Raw genomic sequence first — 18970 nt, 5'->3', positions numbered from 1 at the left:
GCCTGCTGAATGTCTGGGGGCCGAATGACCTCACCTTTTATGCAAGAACTTGGGTAACGGTGGGGTTGGTGACGGCGAAACGAGATATAGCACAGAAATGGGGGTCGGCTGAACTACCCACACTGGCCCAGTGGATCCGTAACATGGATATGCTCATGCTGACTGAGAGGGCGGTATATAAATTGAGGGGTAACCCGCGCAAGTGGAATGGGGTGTGGCAGACATGGAACTCTTACAGGGGGGACATATGTGAACCACTGGAAGAGGATGATCTCGAAGGATCTGAGAGCGAGGAGGACCTCTGATTGAATGTGAGAATGACTGTTAGGTGCTTTACACGGGTGCGGGTTGGACTTGCCTAAGGGAGGGTAGTGTGGAGGGAAGTAATAAGGCAGGGGGCACAGGAACACTTGATAGGTCCCTCTATAGGTAGACTGGGATGCAGGATACTGATGATACTGCCCCACCTACATGCCGAACTATGTGTGCAGTTTTTCTTGTTTAAGTTGTTTATATGCAAACCACGTCAAAAAACTGAAAAAGCAAACTGTATTTTTCACGATATGTATATATTCCTTTTCATCATGTCACTTGACTTGCCGGATTCTCACTTGGAACTCGAGGGGCCGTTACACCTTTTGTCACTCTCCGTTTCTTGTGTTCTTCATAGGTACCCTGCGAATGTATGTGACCACGTGACTGATGGAGATAACTGTATTATTTATGTTTTGCAACAAAAATAAAAATTAAAAAAAAAAAATTTAGTGAAATGCCCTCTTAATGTAATTTTACAACTTGAAAGCTACCAATCCGATTCCAAATAGGCCCACTGATCCTTTGGAGTCTTAAGGCCAAATAAACTATCACCCTTGAGCTGGATAGTATTAATGCCAGATATTTAGCATGCTATGAATCCAGAAGCAATGACACCAAGCACAATGTGAAAACAAGTAATCCTAATTATACATACAGTTGCTGAAATCGAATGCTGGATGCAGGGTCATGCAAAGTAAGGCCTGGCAGCTGGAGCACTTCAGCATGTCACTTTCAACATTGGTCCAACCATACTGGGCGCATGCCAAGGGTGACAGCTCATGAGGCTTTCCAGCCCACTTCAGGGAGTGCAATAGTCAAGGAGAAGGCTCTTCATACATTAGTTCATCATCATCTGAACAGATATGAGAAGAAGATGCGATCTACACTTTTACCATTCCTCCATCATCAAAGACAAGACAGTACACAGCATAGAACACTATCATCATACTATATATTAAAAGAACATGAAGTATGCGTAGGATGGGTAGACACCTCTTCAGTACTGGATCAAGTACAGACATCTGACTAAAGTAGGTCAGAACTCTCACAGTCAATGGTGACAGTGGATGGTGAGGAAACAAAACCAGGAGCTACTCAGGAACTACTAATGTGTGCAGATGCAAAAGTCGGGAATATTTGGTACAAAGGAGACAGACTACACAGAAGTCACCAGTGGAGTGGAGAACTTATAAGTGTTGGGTTATTAGATAGACAAGTTGAGCAAGTGTATTACTCCAACTTCCGAAAGCTCTACATAGAAAAGGATATGGTGAAGCTTTCTAATCGGCTGAAGAATGCTTCCTTGCTGGATGTCTCACAGGAAAGTGCATCCACTTCACAGGATCGATGGGATGCTTCAGACTGGTCACAGGCTTCCTTCCTAAAATTCAAAATGAAACAAAGCAACAAAGTGGTATCTCCTATGCTGAATCCACAGCTCATTGCGCATTTTGTTGTATTTCCAGCAAGAAAACTAGATGTATTTTGGAAGTTAAAAACATAAACATGAATAATTAATCAAAATACAAACAGATTGTTGTGGGCATACTACATAAACATCATTCTCAAGTTCTCTTCTGGATGGCTGCACCACGCCAACCATTAAAAATAAAATTCTCAAATCTCAAAAGGTTGCTATAATACCATAGACTATCTATAAGAGAAAATCCTCACTACAAGACTAGATTTATTTTTAGCAGATCATTTTTTTCAATACTGCTCTCAAAACGAGAAGAAGAAAAAAAAAAAAAAAAAAAGAAGAATAGTCTATGTGTTATATGAGCTTGAACGGTACTCTCTTTGGTAAACCAGGAGTAAACTTTGGTGTCCCTAGACGTCAAACCCTGGGGGCCAGCCTATCTTTAGCATGGAGTGCTAGAGACAAAGTCATAGTATTCAGCCAATGTCACCCTGAAGCAAATGCTGCCTATAGCCTCTTTAAGAAATACTCCCCTGTAGCCAGCTGAGCTTTAGCCAACAAGACAGTCAATTCAAACACAGTGCACCCTGGCTCAAATAAACATATTGCAACATGTACAAAGATTAATTTGAAGACGATCCACAAATGTGTATGCAGGTTTGCAAGTGTTTAACACAGAGCCTTCCATGGGTATGCCAGATTTTCTGCTACACCATTTAACAAAGTTTTTCTTTGATTACACAATGGATGGCGAACAGAAGCACAAAAAGTAGAAGTATCACGAAATCCCTGATCAGGCTGCAACCGCTCATGTGGGTTTAAGGCTGAAAACAGTTTACGATTAGAATCAACGGACCAACACCTCCAAGCTCCGGATATGCAGGTCCGACAGCCACATGAACAAGGCGAAGAGGATTGAGAAGCGAGGCTCGCTGGCCCCCACCGGACAGTAAGACTTTCCTGAGGCTTGGTGGGCATCCACTGACTTAGAGCTAAGCCGGGGAAACACTTTATGTGAGGTTATTGTTACAGAATTGAGTAGTTAATTTTGTGGGAGGGAAGGGGGGGGGGGGAGTAACAGACCCCTTAGTGGACTATCCGTATCAAAGTTGTCATGTTGATGAGCTGGGGGGTGGTGGGAGTGTCTGAGGAGTGTGGGGAGGAGGGTGGTTGGTGTTTAGTTTTGAGTAATGTTTTGAGGTTGTTTGATGGGAATGGAGTTAGTTTGAATCAAGGCGGTTATCATAATGCTGAAGCGGGTGGAGGGGGGAGGTGGGTGGGGTGCACTCCCACTAAGGAGAGGCACTGGAACAGATCCAAAGGTTGAGTTAACATGACAGCCGATGGATATGCAGTAATGACATGGAATGTCAACGGCTTATGTAATAAAGTCAAGATGGCGTTGGTAACCCGATAACTTAAGAGACAGAAACCTGATATAATATTCCTGCAAGAAACCCACCTGTAGGTATCAACTTGTTCTTTCCTGGGATGGGGTTGCTATACCCCTCTGGCCCACGCGGGATTTACCAAAGGCACACGAAGGGTGGCAATCCTTATTAAGAAATCCCCTCCCTTTCATGTCACACTAAAATGGGTGGATTCTGAGGGAACATATGTGGCAGTCCGAGGTATTTGTAAACGCAAGACGTTCCTCCTAGGCAGTGTCTATGCACCCCCTCGGCTCCAACAGCGCATGCTAGATAACTTAACCACGCTCCTTTTGCACTCTGGCCCAGCCATACATATACTGGGGGGGGGAGATTTTAACGATGTATTGAGCCCCTTGATGGATCGATCCCTCTCTCGAAGAGACACCCCTGAAATCACACCGTTGGCCCGTTTTCTAGATACTCTAGGATTGTCTGATTTGTGGTGGCGCCACCATCCGCATCAGCGGACGTATTCTTATTTCTGTGGTGCCCACAGGGTGTTCTCCTGCTTGGATTATCTTCTCGCCCCGGCAGGGGAGGTGCGGCGGGTGGAAACTGTAGACTATTTGGCTCGGGGCATATCGGACCATTCTCCCCTACTAATGAGGGTGGGTCGCGGAGGTGGACATCGCATACCACAATGGAGGTTGAATGCATGGGCGCTGCGAGATGAGACAGTCCCCGAGGAGATCCGGATAGACTCCGAGCTGTACTTCACCAAAAATGAGGGCTCCGACTCATCAGCGGTCATTTTATGGGAGGCATACAAAACGGTACTATGTGACAGAGCACAGAACATACTGGCTCACAAAAAGAAACGCAAGGCCCAGGAGATCGATGAATTCGAACATACACTCCTAGAATTGGAAGGGACCGACCCCGCCGCAATGACTGAACATGCTTTGCGTCAACTTGAGATAACCAGGCGAGAGTACTTAGCACTTGCGACTAACGAGGTGAGAACACAGCAACTGGCAACCTAACATAGACTTTACAAAACTGGGGATAGAGCGGGGAAGTTGTTAGCGTGGTTGGGACGGAAAGAAATTGAGTCGCGATGGGTGCTGTCCATTACGGAACAAGAAGTCACTGACACCACACCAGAGGATATTGCGGGAGCCTTTGTGCGGTACTACACGACACTATAAACCGCCCACATTCAGCCGGGAGACCCGCAGATACGCCACTATCAACAGACCGTTGACCTATCCTCACTTACACTAGACGAGAGGGACAGTCTAGAGCGAGACTTGAAGCGGGCGGAAGTGACCGAAGGCAGGCAGGACCCCAGGCCCTAATGGCCTTCCGGCTGAATTCTTGAACATAAACAGTGCATTTCTGGCGCTGCATCTCCTTAACATGTTCCTGGAATCAAAGGAAGAGGGGACTCTCCCGCAAGACCTCCGTCTAGCTACGGGGGTGGTCAGCCACAAGGAAGGGAAACCCCCAGAGGAATGTGGGTCTTACTGCCCCATATCCCTTCTTAACATTGAATCGAAGATCCTGGCCACAATCCTTGCGAGGCGACTCTTGAACGTGATCCTTCCGCTGGTGCACAGGGACCAATCTGGCTTCATGCCTAAGCATGCCACGCGTTTCATCCTGCACCGTCTAGCTAATTGGATGGATACGGTACAGGGTCGGGATCGTCCCCATTTGATTCTCTCGCTCAACGTGGAGAAAGTGTTTGACACGATTCATTGGCCCTTCATGTTGCATACTCTGGAAAAAAATCTGCTTTGGCCCGGTCTTCCTAAAATGGCTGGCATTGTTATATAATATGCCTGAAGCGCGGGTCCGGGTGAATGGCACTCTTTCCGCCAACTGGCCGATACAGCAATCCCCTATCCCCTTTATTTTTGCCCTCATACTGGAGCCACTGGCCTGTGTGGTTCATACCCGACCAGATCTAGGTGGCTTCCTCACTGATTTGTGTCCTCTAGAGGAAGAATGCATATCATTGTATGCGGATGACATTCTGCTCTATGTCACGCAACCTGCTAAGACATTCCCCCGAATATTGTACATATTTGAGTATGGCAGCTATGCTGGCTATAAGATCAACTTGACTAAATCCACCCTCTACCCGTTGAGTGGAGAACCAGAGCCTCATAATTATCCCAGCTGCCTGCGGCTAACCACAGAGGGGTTTCTCTACTTGGGGCTCTACATCACCACCGACCCTGAGGCCAGACTGGATCATAACATAAGGCGGGTGTTGCTAAACTTTCAGGCGGATGTGAAGAGGTGGAGGAAGCTTCCTCTGACTATTATGGGAAGGGCTGCCATGTATAAAATGGTAACACTCCCCCAACTCCTCTACGTTCTTCAGAATACATACCACAAAATACCAGACACCATCTTTGCTTCCATTAACAGTGAATTGTGTCTCCTCCTGTGGGACGGTGCTCACCCACGGAGAGCGCTGCAGAATTTACAACCGAACCCTTATAACAGAGGGTTGGACTTACCAGATATCAGAGCCTACGATAGGGCGGCCCACCTCAAAATTATTAATGACTGGAACCACACGCCTGGTGATCACCCGACATATAGGCTAAAGGCCTCAGTTTCATAAACGCTCCCAACTACACTACTTATACAGGGGTGCCGGGACCACGCGACTCCTCCCAGCCACTCAACGCGTAATAGCAACCTGGAAAAGTGCGGAAAAGCAGATGAGATGGGAGGGAAAACCCACGCGGGAGACCCCCCCTTTGGGAAGGTGCTACACTAACTGAGATCAGGAAATTGAGGGTTTCGAGAAATGGGACCTTATCGGCATTTCTAAGATAGGAGACCTCTTGGAAAGAGGCTCTCTGGCCTTCTTTTCTTTCATTAAGTCTACCAACTTCATACCTCCCAAGTCTATGCCTATCTTAGACTTAAACACGCCTGGCATGCGGAAGGGTTGGACGGTGTGAAGCTGCCAGAGTACGCCCCCCTTGAAGGCAGGCTCCTGCAGGAAGAGATCCCGACCCAGGCTATTTCCCTGACATACATGGTCCACTTCGCACAAAGTGGGAACTCACCACTGGGCCGCTCGAAGACAGACTGGGAAGCGGCCCTCATGCACCTGCTTAAAGTAGCGATTAAACTAAGGCTGCGCCTTATACAATATAAGATCATTCACAGGTTCTATTTTGACTGCAAACGTCTACACAAGATGGGGAGGGTGGAGGACCCCGCCTGTATCGGATGCCATGCGGAACACAGCACACACCTACACACTTTCTGGAAATGCAGGCACATTCAAACCTATTGGCATACGATCATGGGAGAACTGAACAAAATACTAGGGACAAGCTAAGGGCTAGATGTGAAATTCTTACTCCTAGGTATTGCCACAGATATCGACTTGCCGCGCTACAGGCTCCTGTTGGCCAATCTTGGGTTAGTGGTGGCCAAACGAGACATAGCCAAGTACTGGGGGGCACAACACCTCCCCACGCTTACTGAATGGAAGTCTAATATGGATCTCTACATGGCTGCGGAGAAAGAGGTTTATAAGGCGAGGGGTTGCCTGCGTAAATTCCAAAGAATTTGGTCCCCATGGCTGAAATATTGCAAGCTGGATCTAACTGTATAAGGGGAAACCCTAGGTCTGTCTCATGGTAGGTCAGAATCCGGCCCTTAGTGACAATCGTCCTAACTTCTATCTGAGGGTAGGATTGTAGGGGATTTGACCTATGTACGTGCATGTCGATTTTGTTAATGTGATTCAGTGTTTCTTATTGGAAAGCCTGCTGCAATATTTACTGCTCATTGATTTACCTCCATGCCTGCAATTGGTCACACTTCTTGCATGAACAACTTCTTTTCCCATCTGTACGTTTTGCTTTTCCGTGGAAAAAAAAAAAAAGATAAAAAAGAAAAAAGACTGAGAACAGTAAGGGTTGCCAGTTGCTGTTTCTCTGGATTTTACACCAGAAGGTATTAAACGGCATCCATTACATTGTGAATGTGTCTATATAAAACAGAGAGGTGGTAGCAACTTTGCTCTGTAGTTCTAGTTAGGGTTACCAGAGATAGGAATTCCTCATATTTTTCACCATTAATAACTTGGCATCCGTTTGCCGAATCCACACAAATCATTCCAGATCTAGTCCTTTTTAGGTCTCGCCTAAGGCATTGCTTTAGCAATGCTTGTTGGCGAGATATTATGTAGGGGCTTTAAAAAATGCACCCAAAGGATTTTCTAGGCGGATTGCCTACAGTGCATGTGTGCGAGCACGTGCACATAGACCACCATTTGTCATCTTGCGAGTCTCTGCATCAGACTTCAAAGGAGCATCAGACTTCAAAGGAATGCGCTCCCCCGCCCCCGCCACGCAATGCAGAGAGCTTGTTTTTGATTATCTCCCAGTCAATGGGGACCTTATTCATTCTGCTGTGTCAACAATTTGTTCTAAGCAACGCCATCCAGTAAAGAGGTACAATACACGGTTACCAACTCATCACTCCTTCGGAACATTCACACAACTATACATCACCCACAAATCAAATACATAAAAACGTGCGGTATTTATTTCGCCTCACGTCACGTAAAGGTTAACACTGGCAAAAGCGCGGCTTTTCGTTTTAACGCATTGTTTTTTTTATCTCATGGAAAATATATATTAATCTTGTGTAACTAAAAATGTGAGACCTAACAATTCATGCTCTCGGTGGTTTGTTTTAGTTTTATATGAATTTGTCTTCAGTCTAACATGTCGCGAAATAGATAGTTATCGAAAAGGTTTTTTTTGGCCGACATTACCCTCTAGTGTTCCTTTTGCATATTACAGTCTTTCTAGAAATCGTACTTAAAGAACGTATGTTTTTTTTCGTGACAATTATTTTTGTGCTTGCTTGTGGATGTCGGATCCCCGGGTTTTCCTTCCTTAGAAGAAGGATTGTATTTCCCAAACTTTTCCTTCATTATGCCATTTTCATATTTTTGTGACCACTATACTCAAGCATGAACAATCTGGTTCCAAGCAGAGCCGCCGAAAAACACAATTGTGATGCTGTGCTTTCTGCCAAAATACAATTTTGCCATACTACCACCTAATCAATCATCTGTTACATAATTAGTAGATTTAAATAAAAGGTATGTTTCCAGCTCAAAGAGGACAAAAGTTATTTAAATTGTCACAGACAGCGTGCATTGATTGCCACGCCAAAGACTTCATCTGCCCCCACACACACACACAACCTCACACACACAAACCCACACACACAACTCCACACACACACAACTCCCCACACACACACACAACTCCCCCCACACACACACAACTCCCCCCACACACACACAACTCCCCCCCCACACACACAACTCCCCCCACACACACACAACTCCCCCCACACACACACAACTCCCCCCACACACACACAACTCCCCCACACACACACAACTCCCCCCACACACACACAACTCCCCCACACACACACACAACTCCCCCCACACACACACAACTCCCCCCACACACACACAACTCCCCCCCCACACACACAACTCCCCCCACACACACACAACTCCCCCCACACACACACAACTCCCCCCACACACACACAACTCCCCCACACACACACAACTCCCCCACACACACACACACAACTCCCCCACACACACACACACAAAACTCCCCCACACACACACACACAACTCCCCCCACACACACACACAACTCCCCCCACACACACACACAACTCCCCCCACACACACACACAACTCCCCCCACACACACACACAACTCCCCCCACACACACAACCCCCCACACACAACCCCCACCCACACAAACACACACAATCACACCCAATCCCAAACACAACACACACAACCACACACACAGCCACACACACACGCACAGCCACACAACCACACACACACACAACCACACACACACACAAACACAACCACACACACACAAACACAACCACACACACACAACACAACCACACACACACACAAACACAACCACACACAAACACAACCACACACAAACACAACCACACACAAACACAACCACACACAAACACAACCACACACAAACACAACCACACACACACACAACACAACCACACACAACCATCTATCTATCCATTGCCCTCACTCTATCCATTGCCCTCACTCTATCAATCGCCCTCACTCTATCAATCGCCCTCACTCTATCAATCGCCCTCACTCTATCAATCGCCCTCACTCTATCAATCGCCCTCACTCTATCAATCGCCCTCACTCTATCAATCGCCCTCACTCTATCAATCGCCCTCACTCTATCAATCGCCCTCACTCTATCAATCGCCCTCACTCTATCAATCGCCCTCACTCTATCAATCGCCCTCACTCTATCAATCGCCCTCACTCTATCAATCGCCCTCACTCTATCAATCGCCCTCACTCTATCAATCGCCCTCACTCTATCAATCGCCCTCACTCTATCAATCGCCCTCACTCTATCAATCGCCCTCACTCTATCAATCGCCCTCACTCTATCAATCGCCCTCACTCTATCAATCGCCCTCACTCTATCAATCGCCCTCACTCTATCAATCGCCCTCACTCTATCAATCGCCCTCACTCTATCAATCGCCCTCACTCTATCAATCGCCCTCACTCTATCAATCGCCCTCACTCTATCAATCGCCCTCACTCTATCAATCGCCCTCACTCTATCAATCGCCCTCACTCTATCAATCGCCCTCACTCTATCAATCGCCCTCACTCTATCAATCGCCCTCACTCTATCAATCGCCCTCACTCTATCAATCGCCCTCACTCTATCAATCGCCCTCACTCTATCAATCGCCCTCACTCTATCAATCGCCCTCACTCTATCAATCGCCCTCACTCTATCAATCGCCCTCACTCTATCAATCGCCCTCACTCTATCAATCGCCCTCACTCTATCAATCGCCCTCACTCTATCAATCGCCCTCACTCTATCAATCGCCCTCACTCTATCAATCGCCCTCACTCTATCAATCGCCCTCACTCTATCAATCGCCCTCACTCTATCAATCGCCCTCACTCTATCAATCGCCCTCACTCTATCAATCGCCCTCACTCTATCAATCGCCCTCACTCTATCAATCGCCCTCACTCTATCAATCGCCCTCACTATCAATCGCCCTCACTCTATCAATCGCCCTCACTCTATCAATCGCCCTCACTCTATCAATCGCCCTCACTCTATCAATCGCCCTCACTCTATCAATCGCCCTCACTCTATCAATCGCCCTCACTCTATCAATCGCCCTCACTCTATCAATCGCCCTCACTCTATCAATCGCCCTCACTCTATCAATCGCCCTCACTCTATCAATCGCCCTCACTCTATCAATCGCCCTCACTCTATCAATCGCCCTCACTCTATCAATCGCCCTCACTCTATCAATCGCCCTCACTCTATCAATCGCCCTCACTCTATCAATCGCCCTCACTCTATCAATCGCCCTCACTCTATCAATCGCCCTCACTCTATCAATCGCCCTCACTCTATCAATCGCCCTCACTCTATCAATCGCCCTCACTCTATCAATCGCCCTCACTCTATCAATCGCCCTCACTCTATCAATCGCCCTCACTCTATCAATCGCCCTCACTCTATCAATCGCCCTCACTCTATCAATCGCCCTCACTCTATCAATCGCCCTCACTCTATCAATCGCCCTCACTCTATCAATCGCCCTCACTCTATCAATCGCCCTCACTCTATCAATCGCCCTCACTCTATCAATCGCCCTCACTCTATCAATCGCCCTCACTCTATCAATCGCCCTCACTCTATCAATCGCCCTCACTCTATCAATCGCCCTCACTCTATCAATCGCCCTCACTCTATCAATCGCCCTCACTCTATCAATCGCCCTCACTCTATCAATCGCCCTCACTCTATCAATCGCCCTCACTCTATCAATCGCCCTCACTCTATCAATCGCCCTCACTCTATCAATCGCCCTCACTCTATCAATCGCCCTCACTCTATCAATCGCCCTCACTCTATCAATCGCCCTCACTCTATCTCTCTATCTATCTATCTCCCTCACTCTACCCCTCTATCTATCCCCCTCACTCTACCCACCCCCCTCACTCTACCCACCCCCCTCACTCTACCCACCCCCCTCACTCTACCCACCCCCCTCACTCTACCCACCCCCCTCACTCTATCTCTCTATCGCCCTCACTATCTCTCTATCTATCGCCCTCACTCTATCTATCGCCCTTGCTCTATTATTCGCCCTATCTATCGTCCTCACACTGTCTCTCTATCTATCGCCCTCGCTCTATCTATCTATCGCCCTAGCTCTACCTATCTATCGCCCTATCTATCTATCACCCTCGCTCTATCGCCCTCCCTCTATCTATCTTTCGCCCTCCCTCTATCTATCTATCGCCCTCCCTCTATCTATCTATATATTGCCCTCCCTCTATCTACCTATCTATCGCACTCCATCTAGCTATCTATCGCATCACCACAGCATCACACTGCACCACCAAAGCATCACTCAGGGGCACCACAACATCACTATGCGCTACCACAGCATCAATGAACGCCACAGCATCACTCGTCGCCACCACAACATCACTCACCGTCACCACAACATCACTCAGCGCCACCACAACATCACTCAGCGCCACCACAACATCACTCAGCGCCACCACAACATCACTCAGCGCCACCACAGCATCAATCTGTGCAACCATTCAACAACAACTGGTTCAAATATGTTCTCTCAATGTTTCAACCTTTATTACAAATGTCACAAAAAGATGTTAGTATTTCACTTCTGTTCTTGGATCACAATAAAATACACTGAACATAATCTTCACAAAAGTTATTTACAAAACTTTAAGCTATTGCCATTATAAATTACAATAACTTTTAAGTATTAATTATTTTTTTTAAAAGCCATTGTTATTTGTAATATCAATACATCTAAGTCACGTAAATAGGTGTCACATTTGCGAAAGTTATAACTAATGGCATTGTAAATGACAAAGCTATTAATTTTGCTATATTCAAAACCAACACATAAATAAAAAAATTGTCATTTACAATACCAATAGCTCAAACTTTCCTAATGCGAGACCTATTGCATTGCAAATGCCTGTACTACATTGGCAGAATATGGAAAGTTTCATGGCAACTCGTCAAAGGGGAGCAAAGATGCGTTTGAGCATCATGCATTTTTACATAGATGAAGTACTCAAGAACAGTAGCCAAACAACTGGTTGGATTTCGATGAAATTGGCAGGATTACATTTTACGGTCTGCAGATGATCCTTTTGGATACTGCAGGTAAGTAGGGTAAGTATTTTTTTTATATGATAAGGAATTTTAAATTACTGATTTCTGTTGTCGCAGTACTTTCGCAAGGTTTTGCTGGATTTCACAGAAGTACTGTGGTACATGGCGATGACAAGTCATTATCTGATCGGCTAATGGCAATTTACAAAAGTTAAAGGTAGCTATGTGTTTTTAGGAACACTTTGGCTGTTTTCTGCATTTTGCCCTTAAATATAGGTAAGATATTTTCTCCCTACCGATTACCAATTTATTAAAATTGTAATGGGTTGGGACAAATATTTATAAGGATATATCTTTTTTTTTTTTTTTAAACACGTACGGAGTACCGCAGTAGGCTATATTTATGGACTACCTGCCCTTCTGACTAGCTGACTATGTTCTGTTCACTCACAAATTGAAGGTGCATTAAAGATGCCTTTACATCTTCATTTTATCTTGTCACATTGATTCTGTGTTCAGAAACAAGTCAAAACTCAGTTTACCTTGCCTCTTGGGTCCATCCTATGGGCGATTTCTGTGGTTGCGATTAGATGGCGGTTGAAGGTCGGGACACTAGAGCGTATGGGGCATGTATGCGTGTGGTGAGTTGGAATGTGCGGGGCATATTGGACAAAATCAAGAGAGGAGCTGTGCTGAGGTTTGGGAAAAGGGAAGGAGCGAATATTTTATTGCTGCAGGAAACGCACTTATTGGGCACCAAAGTTCTTAGCTTGCGAAGATATGGGTACGACCAGGTCTACCACGCAGGGTTTACTCGGTGCTCCCGGGGGTTGGTCATCTTAGTACATCGAAGGCTGTCCTTTGTTTATGACTCACAGTGGACAGACCCGCAGGGTAGGTACCTATTTATTAAAGGCATGATGGGTGCTGAGACATGGGTGATTGGAAGTATATATGCTCCCCCTCCGTTACAATGGGCGTTGATTGAAAAGCTCTATATTGTGTGGTCTGAAATCCCTGAGAGTCTGGCGGTGATTGGAGGCGACTGGAATGATGTCATGCAGTGCCGGATGGACAGGTATAGGCCAGGGGGTGATTCATGGGTTGACGCACCTACCAAACTGAATGACGTGGCCCGAGGACTGGGTTGGGTGGACACTTGGCGCTGTTTGCACGCGAATAGTCGAGAATATACCTATGTCTCGTCAGTGCATAAATCCTTCTCCAGACTTGATTATGTGTTCGTCCCTAACGCCTTAATAGGGAAGAGTCGAATCAGCAACGATTTTACCCCGGGGCCTGTTGGACCACTCTCCAGTGGCAGTGACCCTCACATTGGGGACGGAGAGACGGCCATTCCGATGGCGCCTCTCAGCTTGGAATCTGCAGCAGGCAGAATATCAGGAACATATGGGGGATGCCATTGCCCACTATTAGGACGAAAACTTGGGCTCGGCGGCAGATGCCCAGACGGTTTGGGAGGCCCTTAAACCCACACTGCGTGGAGTGGACATAGCCTGGTGCTCTACGGCCCGGAAGAAACGAAAGGAGGGATTGATTCAGGCTGCGGCGAAAGTCGAGGACTTGGAGTCCCGCTGCGGCGCGGCTAGTGATAGCGGTGGCGTGCAACAGCTGCTCCACGCCCAACAGTCCTATGCATCTCTGTTACTGGATGAGGCGCGTCAGGTATGGCTGGCGACGAGGAGCAGGATATATCATTGGGGAGATAAATCAAGCATGATGCTGCACAGACTCTGCCAGAACACCCTCCACGCGCAGGTGCTGCCAAGCCTTACAGATGACACCGGGGCGCAGATTTCATCCCCGAAGTCTCTGGCTGACAGCTTCGCCAGTTACTACGCGACCCAATATGCCCCGCGAGATTGCCTCTCCCCACTAGATATTGATACATTTCTTGCAGACCTCCCACCGCGGGCGTTACCCGAGGATGTGAGGGGCTGCCTTGAGCTGCCATTGTCGGCCGAAGAACTTGGTACGGCTCTAGGGGAACTTAACACAGGCAAGGCCCCGGGACCCAACGGGTTCCCGAGTGAGTTCTTTAAGAAATACTATCTCCAACTGGGACCACATTACGGGAGAGCCCTGGAGGCGGCGAGAGAGAGCGGACTCTTACCCGTAGACTGGAGGCATGCAGAAATCGTGGTATTCTGCAAGCCGGGTAGACCGCCTGACAAACATGAGTCGTATCGCCCGATCTCTTTGTTGAATATTGAGGCCAAAATACTGGGCAAGGCCCTTGCGAACCGACTCCTTCCGTACATAACGGAATTAATACACCCGGATCAGGCGGGGTTCATGCCCCATAGGGCAACGCGGCATAACATCAGGCGAGCACATGGGGTGGTAGCCGCGATGTTTGGTGCCAAGATCCCGGCAGCATTGCTCTTGGCTGATATCGATAGAGCGTTCGATTCCCTTAGCTGGCTCTATCTCTTTGCTCTACTACCGCGACTTAACTTTGGGCCGATATTTATGTCTTATGTGAAACTCCTCTATACGGACCGGACGGCATCGGTGAGGGTGGCGGGCGCCACGTCGGTGGCCTTCCCCATCGGGCGGGGCACTAGGCAGGGGTGCCCCCTTTCGCCGTACCTCTTCGCGCTTGCCATGGAGCCGCTCGCGGCTTGGGTCAGGATGCATGCTCAAATACGAGGATTGGAGTGGGAATCAGGGCCATCAGATAGAATTGCCTTATACGCGGACGATGTCCTACTATTCCTCACGGATGTGAACAAGTCGGGACCTAGAGTTCTGGAGATTATGAGGATCTTTGGGGAGGTGTCGGGACTGTTCATAAACCCGCGGAAATCTATTATCTGGGCGCAGGGAGATCGACTAGAATTGGGACAATGGGCGTCAACCCTGCAGATAGCGGTTGGAGGCCTTAAATACCTATGGGTTTTTCTGACTGCCTCGCCAGATGTCTCCTGGGAACGCAACGTGGTGCCGGTGAGGGACCGAGTTCAGTCTGAGATGAAATCCTGGGCTCGTATGCCGCTAAATATATATATGGTAGGTAGGTCAGCGATCTTCAAAATGGTCGCCCTCCCGAGACTCCTATACCAACTGCAGAATCACCCGTTCTCAATCCCGCCCCGTTGGTTCCAGCAAGTGAACTCGTGTTTGGGTCAATTTCTATGGGCAGGATGCGCGGTGCGCGTAGCTCTCCGTACCTGCTTTTTATCCACGTACTGCGGAGGGTTGGCCACAACGGACATTTTATCATACTACCAAGAGTCTCACCTCCTTATTTTGAATGAGTGGTGGTATGGAGACAGGGGGGACCCGGCATACGCTCTTGAGCGTTACTGGATGGAGACGCACTTGCTTCACACCATCCTATACTCTGCGCCATTGAGGAAGAGATTGCCGTGTGCTACACAGGTGGTCTTTCAGATCTGGCGACAGGCACTGCGCCGCATGGGATGGTGGGGTAAACTTACGGAGGAGACCCCGCTCTGGCGAAATGGCCAACTCACGATGCTGGCGTCCTTGCAGGGTTTCCGGGGGTGGGATTCTATTGGAATCTCGAACCTGGAACATGTGATGCGGGGTACGACCCTTAAATCCTTTCAGGAACTCAGTCGGGAATATTGCATGCCCAAGACACAGTTTTTCAGTTACCTGCAGTTTCGCCACGCTATTACACCCGCACTGGAGGGCCTGGACTCTCTGCCCGAATTTAGCCCATTAGAAGCTAAGGTGTTCATGGGGGATCTAGTAGACAAAAAGATTTCCCGTATCTATCAAACTTTGGTTGTCCACTGTTCATCGTCTCTACAACACCTGCGGGAGGTTTGGGCAGGAGATGTGGGGGATATGGAGGAGGAAGATTGGCGGGAAGCTTTGGAGGCCCCGATGGGAGCAGCCATTGCGGTACGCCTACGTTTTATCCAATTCAAATACCTGCATAAGGCCTATTACACCAGAGAGAGACTGTGGAAGGCAGGGTTGATTGTGTCCCCTGAATGCCTGAGATGTGGTCAAGCAGTAGGCACTTTCCTGCACACAGTGTGGAGTTGCGACAGATTGGCGCAATGGTGGACGGGTGTTTGGGATTCCCTATCGGGGGTGCTGGGTTGGGAACTCCCGCGCACCCCCAAACTGGGGCTTCTTCATGTCCTTGAGGGGGTGGGGGGTAATATTTATAAGAGACATTTGCTATTGCTGGACCTTACTGTTGCGAAGAGAGACATAGCTGAAGCCTGGAAGGATACTCGGGCTCCCAGTGTGACAGTATGGAAGCAGGGCCTTGACTTTTGTATGGGACTAGAGCGGCCCGTGTATGAAGCCAGAGGATGCCCCAAGAAACACTACAAAATTTGGAAACGATGGGCAGACTACTGGGGGATTTGGCTGGAACCGCCGGCAATACTCAGTGATAAAGGGGTGCCAGAGTGATGGGGCCGGGGGGCAGTATGGCCCACGGAATCTTATTATGTGACTTCAGTTTGTATGATATTGAGGCTAGGCAACTCTGTGTGGGGGGGGGGGAGTTAGGGGGGGATGGGGGGATGGAGGGTAGTGTTGGGGTATGGGGCTTTTGCTATATACTGTGTGGATCGTAATTGATGCTGAACTGACTTGTGTGCAGTGCCTCCAGGGCTTGGAGTGCTGCGGTTGTATGGTGATCCTTTAATAAAAAGAGTTTAAAAAAAATAATTCAGTTTACATCTACAATTAGTTTTCTTTCTCTGACTGCAAAGTTCCAGGATTTGATAAACTTATTGTCTGACAAAGGTGCTGTACAAAAAATGTGAAATGAAAGGCTGTAGGACGTCATGTTTTATTCTAACGAAATAAAGCAATGGGGTAGCCCAGTCTAGTCCAGCACCTGGGAATAAGTGCTATATGCGAAACAGTGGTTCTGCCATTCTTGAAAATTTAAAGAACTTTTTTTATAGCAAAATTGTGTCTCTCCAAATGGATGAGAACAGTCAACAAATGAGAAAGCAAAATGTACCGTATGTCAAAACCAAAAAAGCGCAAAAACTTATCTTATATTCCACTATATATTTTTATCAGTTTTTTGAAAAATCTGTGTAAACTTATTGCAATACATATATTAACATACACACAGAATAGTTCTTCTGAACTAACATTTAAGACTTAGATGTGCACAAACATTTAAAATATTTACATGTCACAAAACATACCACAAAATACATGGACATATACTACATGGAAAAATGATATTTAAACACAGTGCGAAATTTTCGAAAGAAGAAAATGTAAATAAATGTATTGCAATAAGTTTACACTGAGTGTTTTGCGCTTTTTGGTTTGGACATAAGGTACGTTTTGCTTTCTCATTTGCTGACTGTTCTCGTCCATTTGGAGAGACACAATTGCTTCAAAAAAGGTTCTTTAGATGTTTTATTCCAACACACATTTAAATAGCTAAAAAGTGAACTGTACAAGCATTTCAAAATAATTTCAGTAGTTATGAAAATTGTTGTTCTGTAATTCTGTGTGATGAAAAAATATATTTTAATAGGATGAAAATAAATCAGAACACTTTACTTGGTGATGTGCAAATGATAAATATGTTTGCTGAAACCCAATTTCCTCAGATTATTGTTCACACACTATATAGTTTCATAAGTAAAAGTGCATGTTAGTGGGAACATGCTTGGCCATTTCACTTAAAAATGTGCTGTCTGTAAATGACAGTGCACTACCATGTTATGCTTTAGTAATAGATTTATAAAAAAGTGAGTTTTTAAAGATTAACTGAGAAACATTCATGTCAGTGCCCTGATTGCAATGCTATTAGAGAACTAAGAGGCAGGCCCGGGGTCATACGTAACCTATATGTGGGCTAGCTTATTATTATGCATGGAGAAAACGTTTAGTCTATTGAATCAAACCAAATAGCTTTTTTTTGTACAGCATGAATGCTGAACTCAATTATTGGAAGGGGCTCTCTTGATGATGAAGAAAAAGGGGTCTCTGCAAAATAATATATTTGCTTAGGAAGACATAATGAAACCAGTTTATGGGTCAAGTACATTACAGTTAGGTCGAGTAGATTATTCAAATTACTAAACCTTCAGGTCTAGTAATATTTTTATGATTTTTGGAGGCCTGAACAAGTAACTACAAATCCCACTGTCAGAGGAAGAGAAAGCAAAACTCATGGTTAACTATGTAAAAGCTAGGTCTTTAGGTTAGAATTAGGAGTAGCAGAAATATTGAGGATCAATGAAAAAGACATACCTTCTGCATTTCAAAAAGTGCTCATATTTGAGTAGTTACAGTTAGAAACTCTTTACAGAGAACGCATGCATTAGGGAGATGAACAAAGAGTAAAAGAAATAGAGAGGCGTGGCCAGCAAGTATAGCCATGTGGGTGCGTTCTGCTTAGATTCTGCTAGTCACCCTGCTGATGGGAGCCTTTCCGCATGCTCCTACCACTCAAACGATTCACAATGCATAGCGGGGTTGAGTGGAACACAGCAAGGACTTTCCCAGTAGTCTGAGGATTGAGGGAAGCTGGACACCAGATATATGGTCGGAAGGAGTGGTGTGGCCAGCCTGAGGA

The 18970-nt window shown here is 46.7% G+C and overlaps 1 protein-coding gene across 1 annotated transcript in view; it reads right to left on the bottom strand.

The window, feature by feature from the left end:
• Nucleotides 1-18970, bottom strand: part of ZC3HC1 (zinc finger C3HC-type containing 1) — a 124669-nt gene that overhangs the window by 93149 nt on the left and 12550 nt on the right. The window contains exons 2-3 of the mRNA XM_078677600.1: nt 1585-1696; nt 971-1121 (exon numbers count right to left, since the gene is read on the bottom strand). Coding sequence (XP_078533726.1) covers nt 971-1121; nt 1585-1696 — 263 coding nt within the window. The remainder of the gene's footprint in view (nt 1-970; nt 1122-1584; nt 1697-18970) is intronic.

This window comes from Lissotriton helveticus, chromosome 1_1, assembly GCF_964261635.1.
Source record: "Lissotriton helveticus chromosome 1_1, aLisHel1.1, whole genome shotgun sequence".
Classification (NCBI taxonomy): domain Eukaryota; kingdom Metazoa; phylum Chordata; class Amphibia; order Caudata; family Salamandridae; genus Lissotriton; species Lissotriton helveticus.
This window is presented reverse-complemented; position numbering and strand designations above follow the sequence as displayed.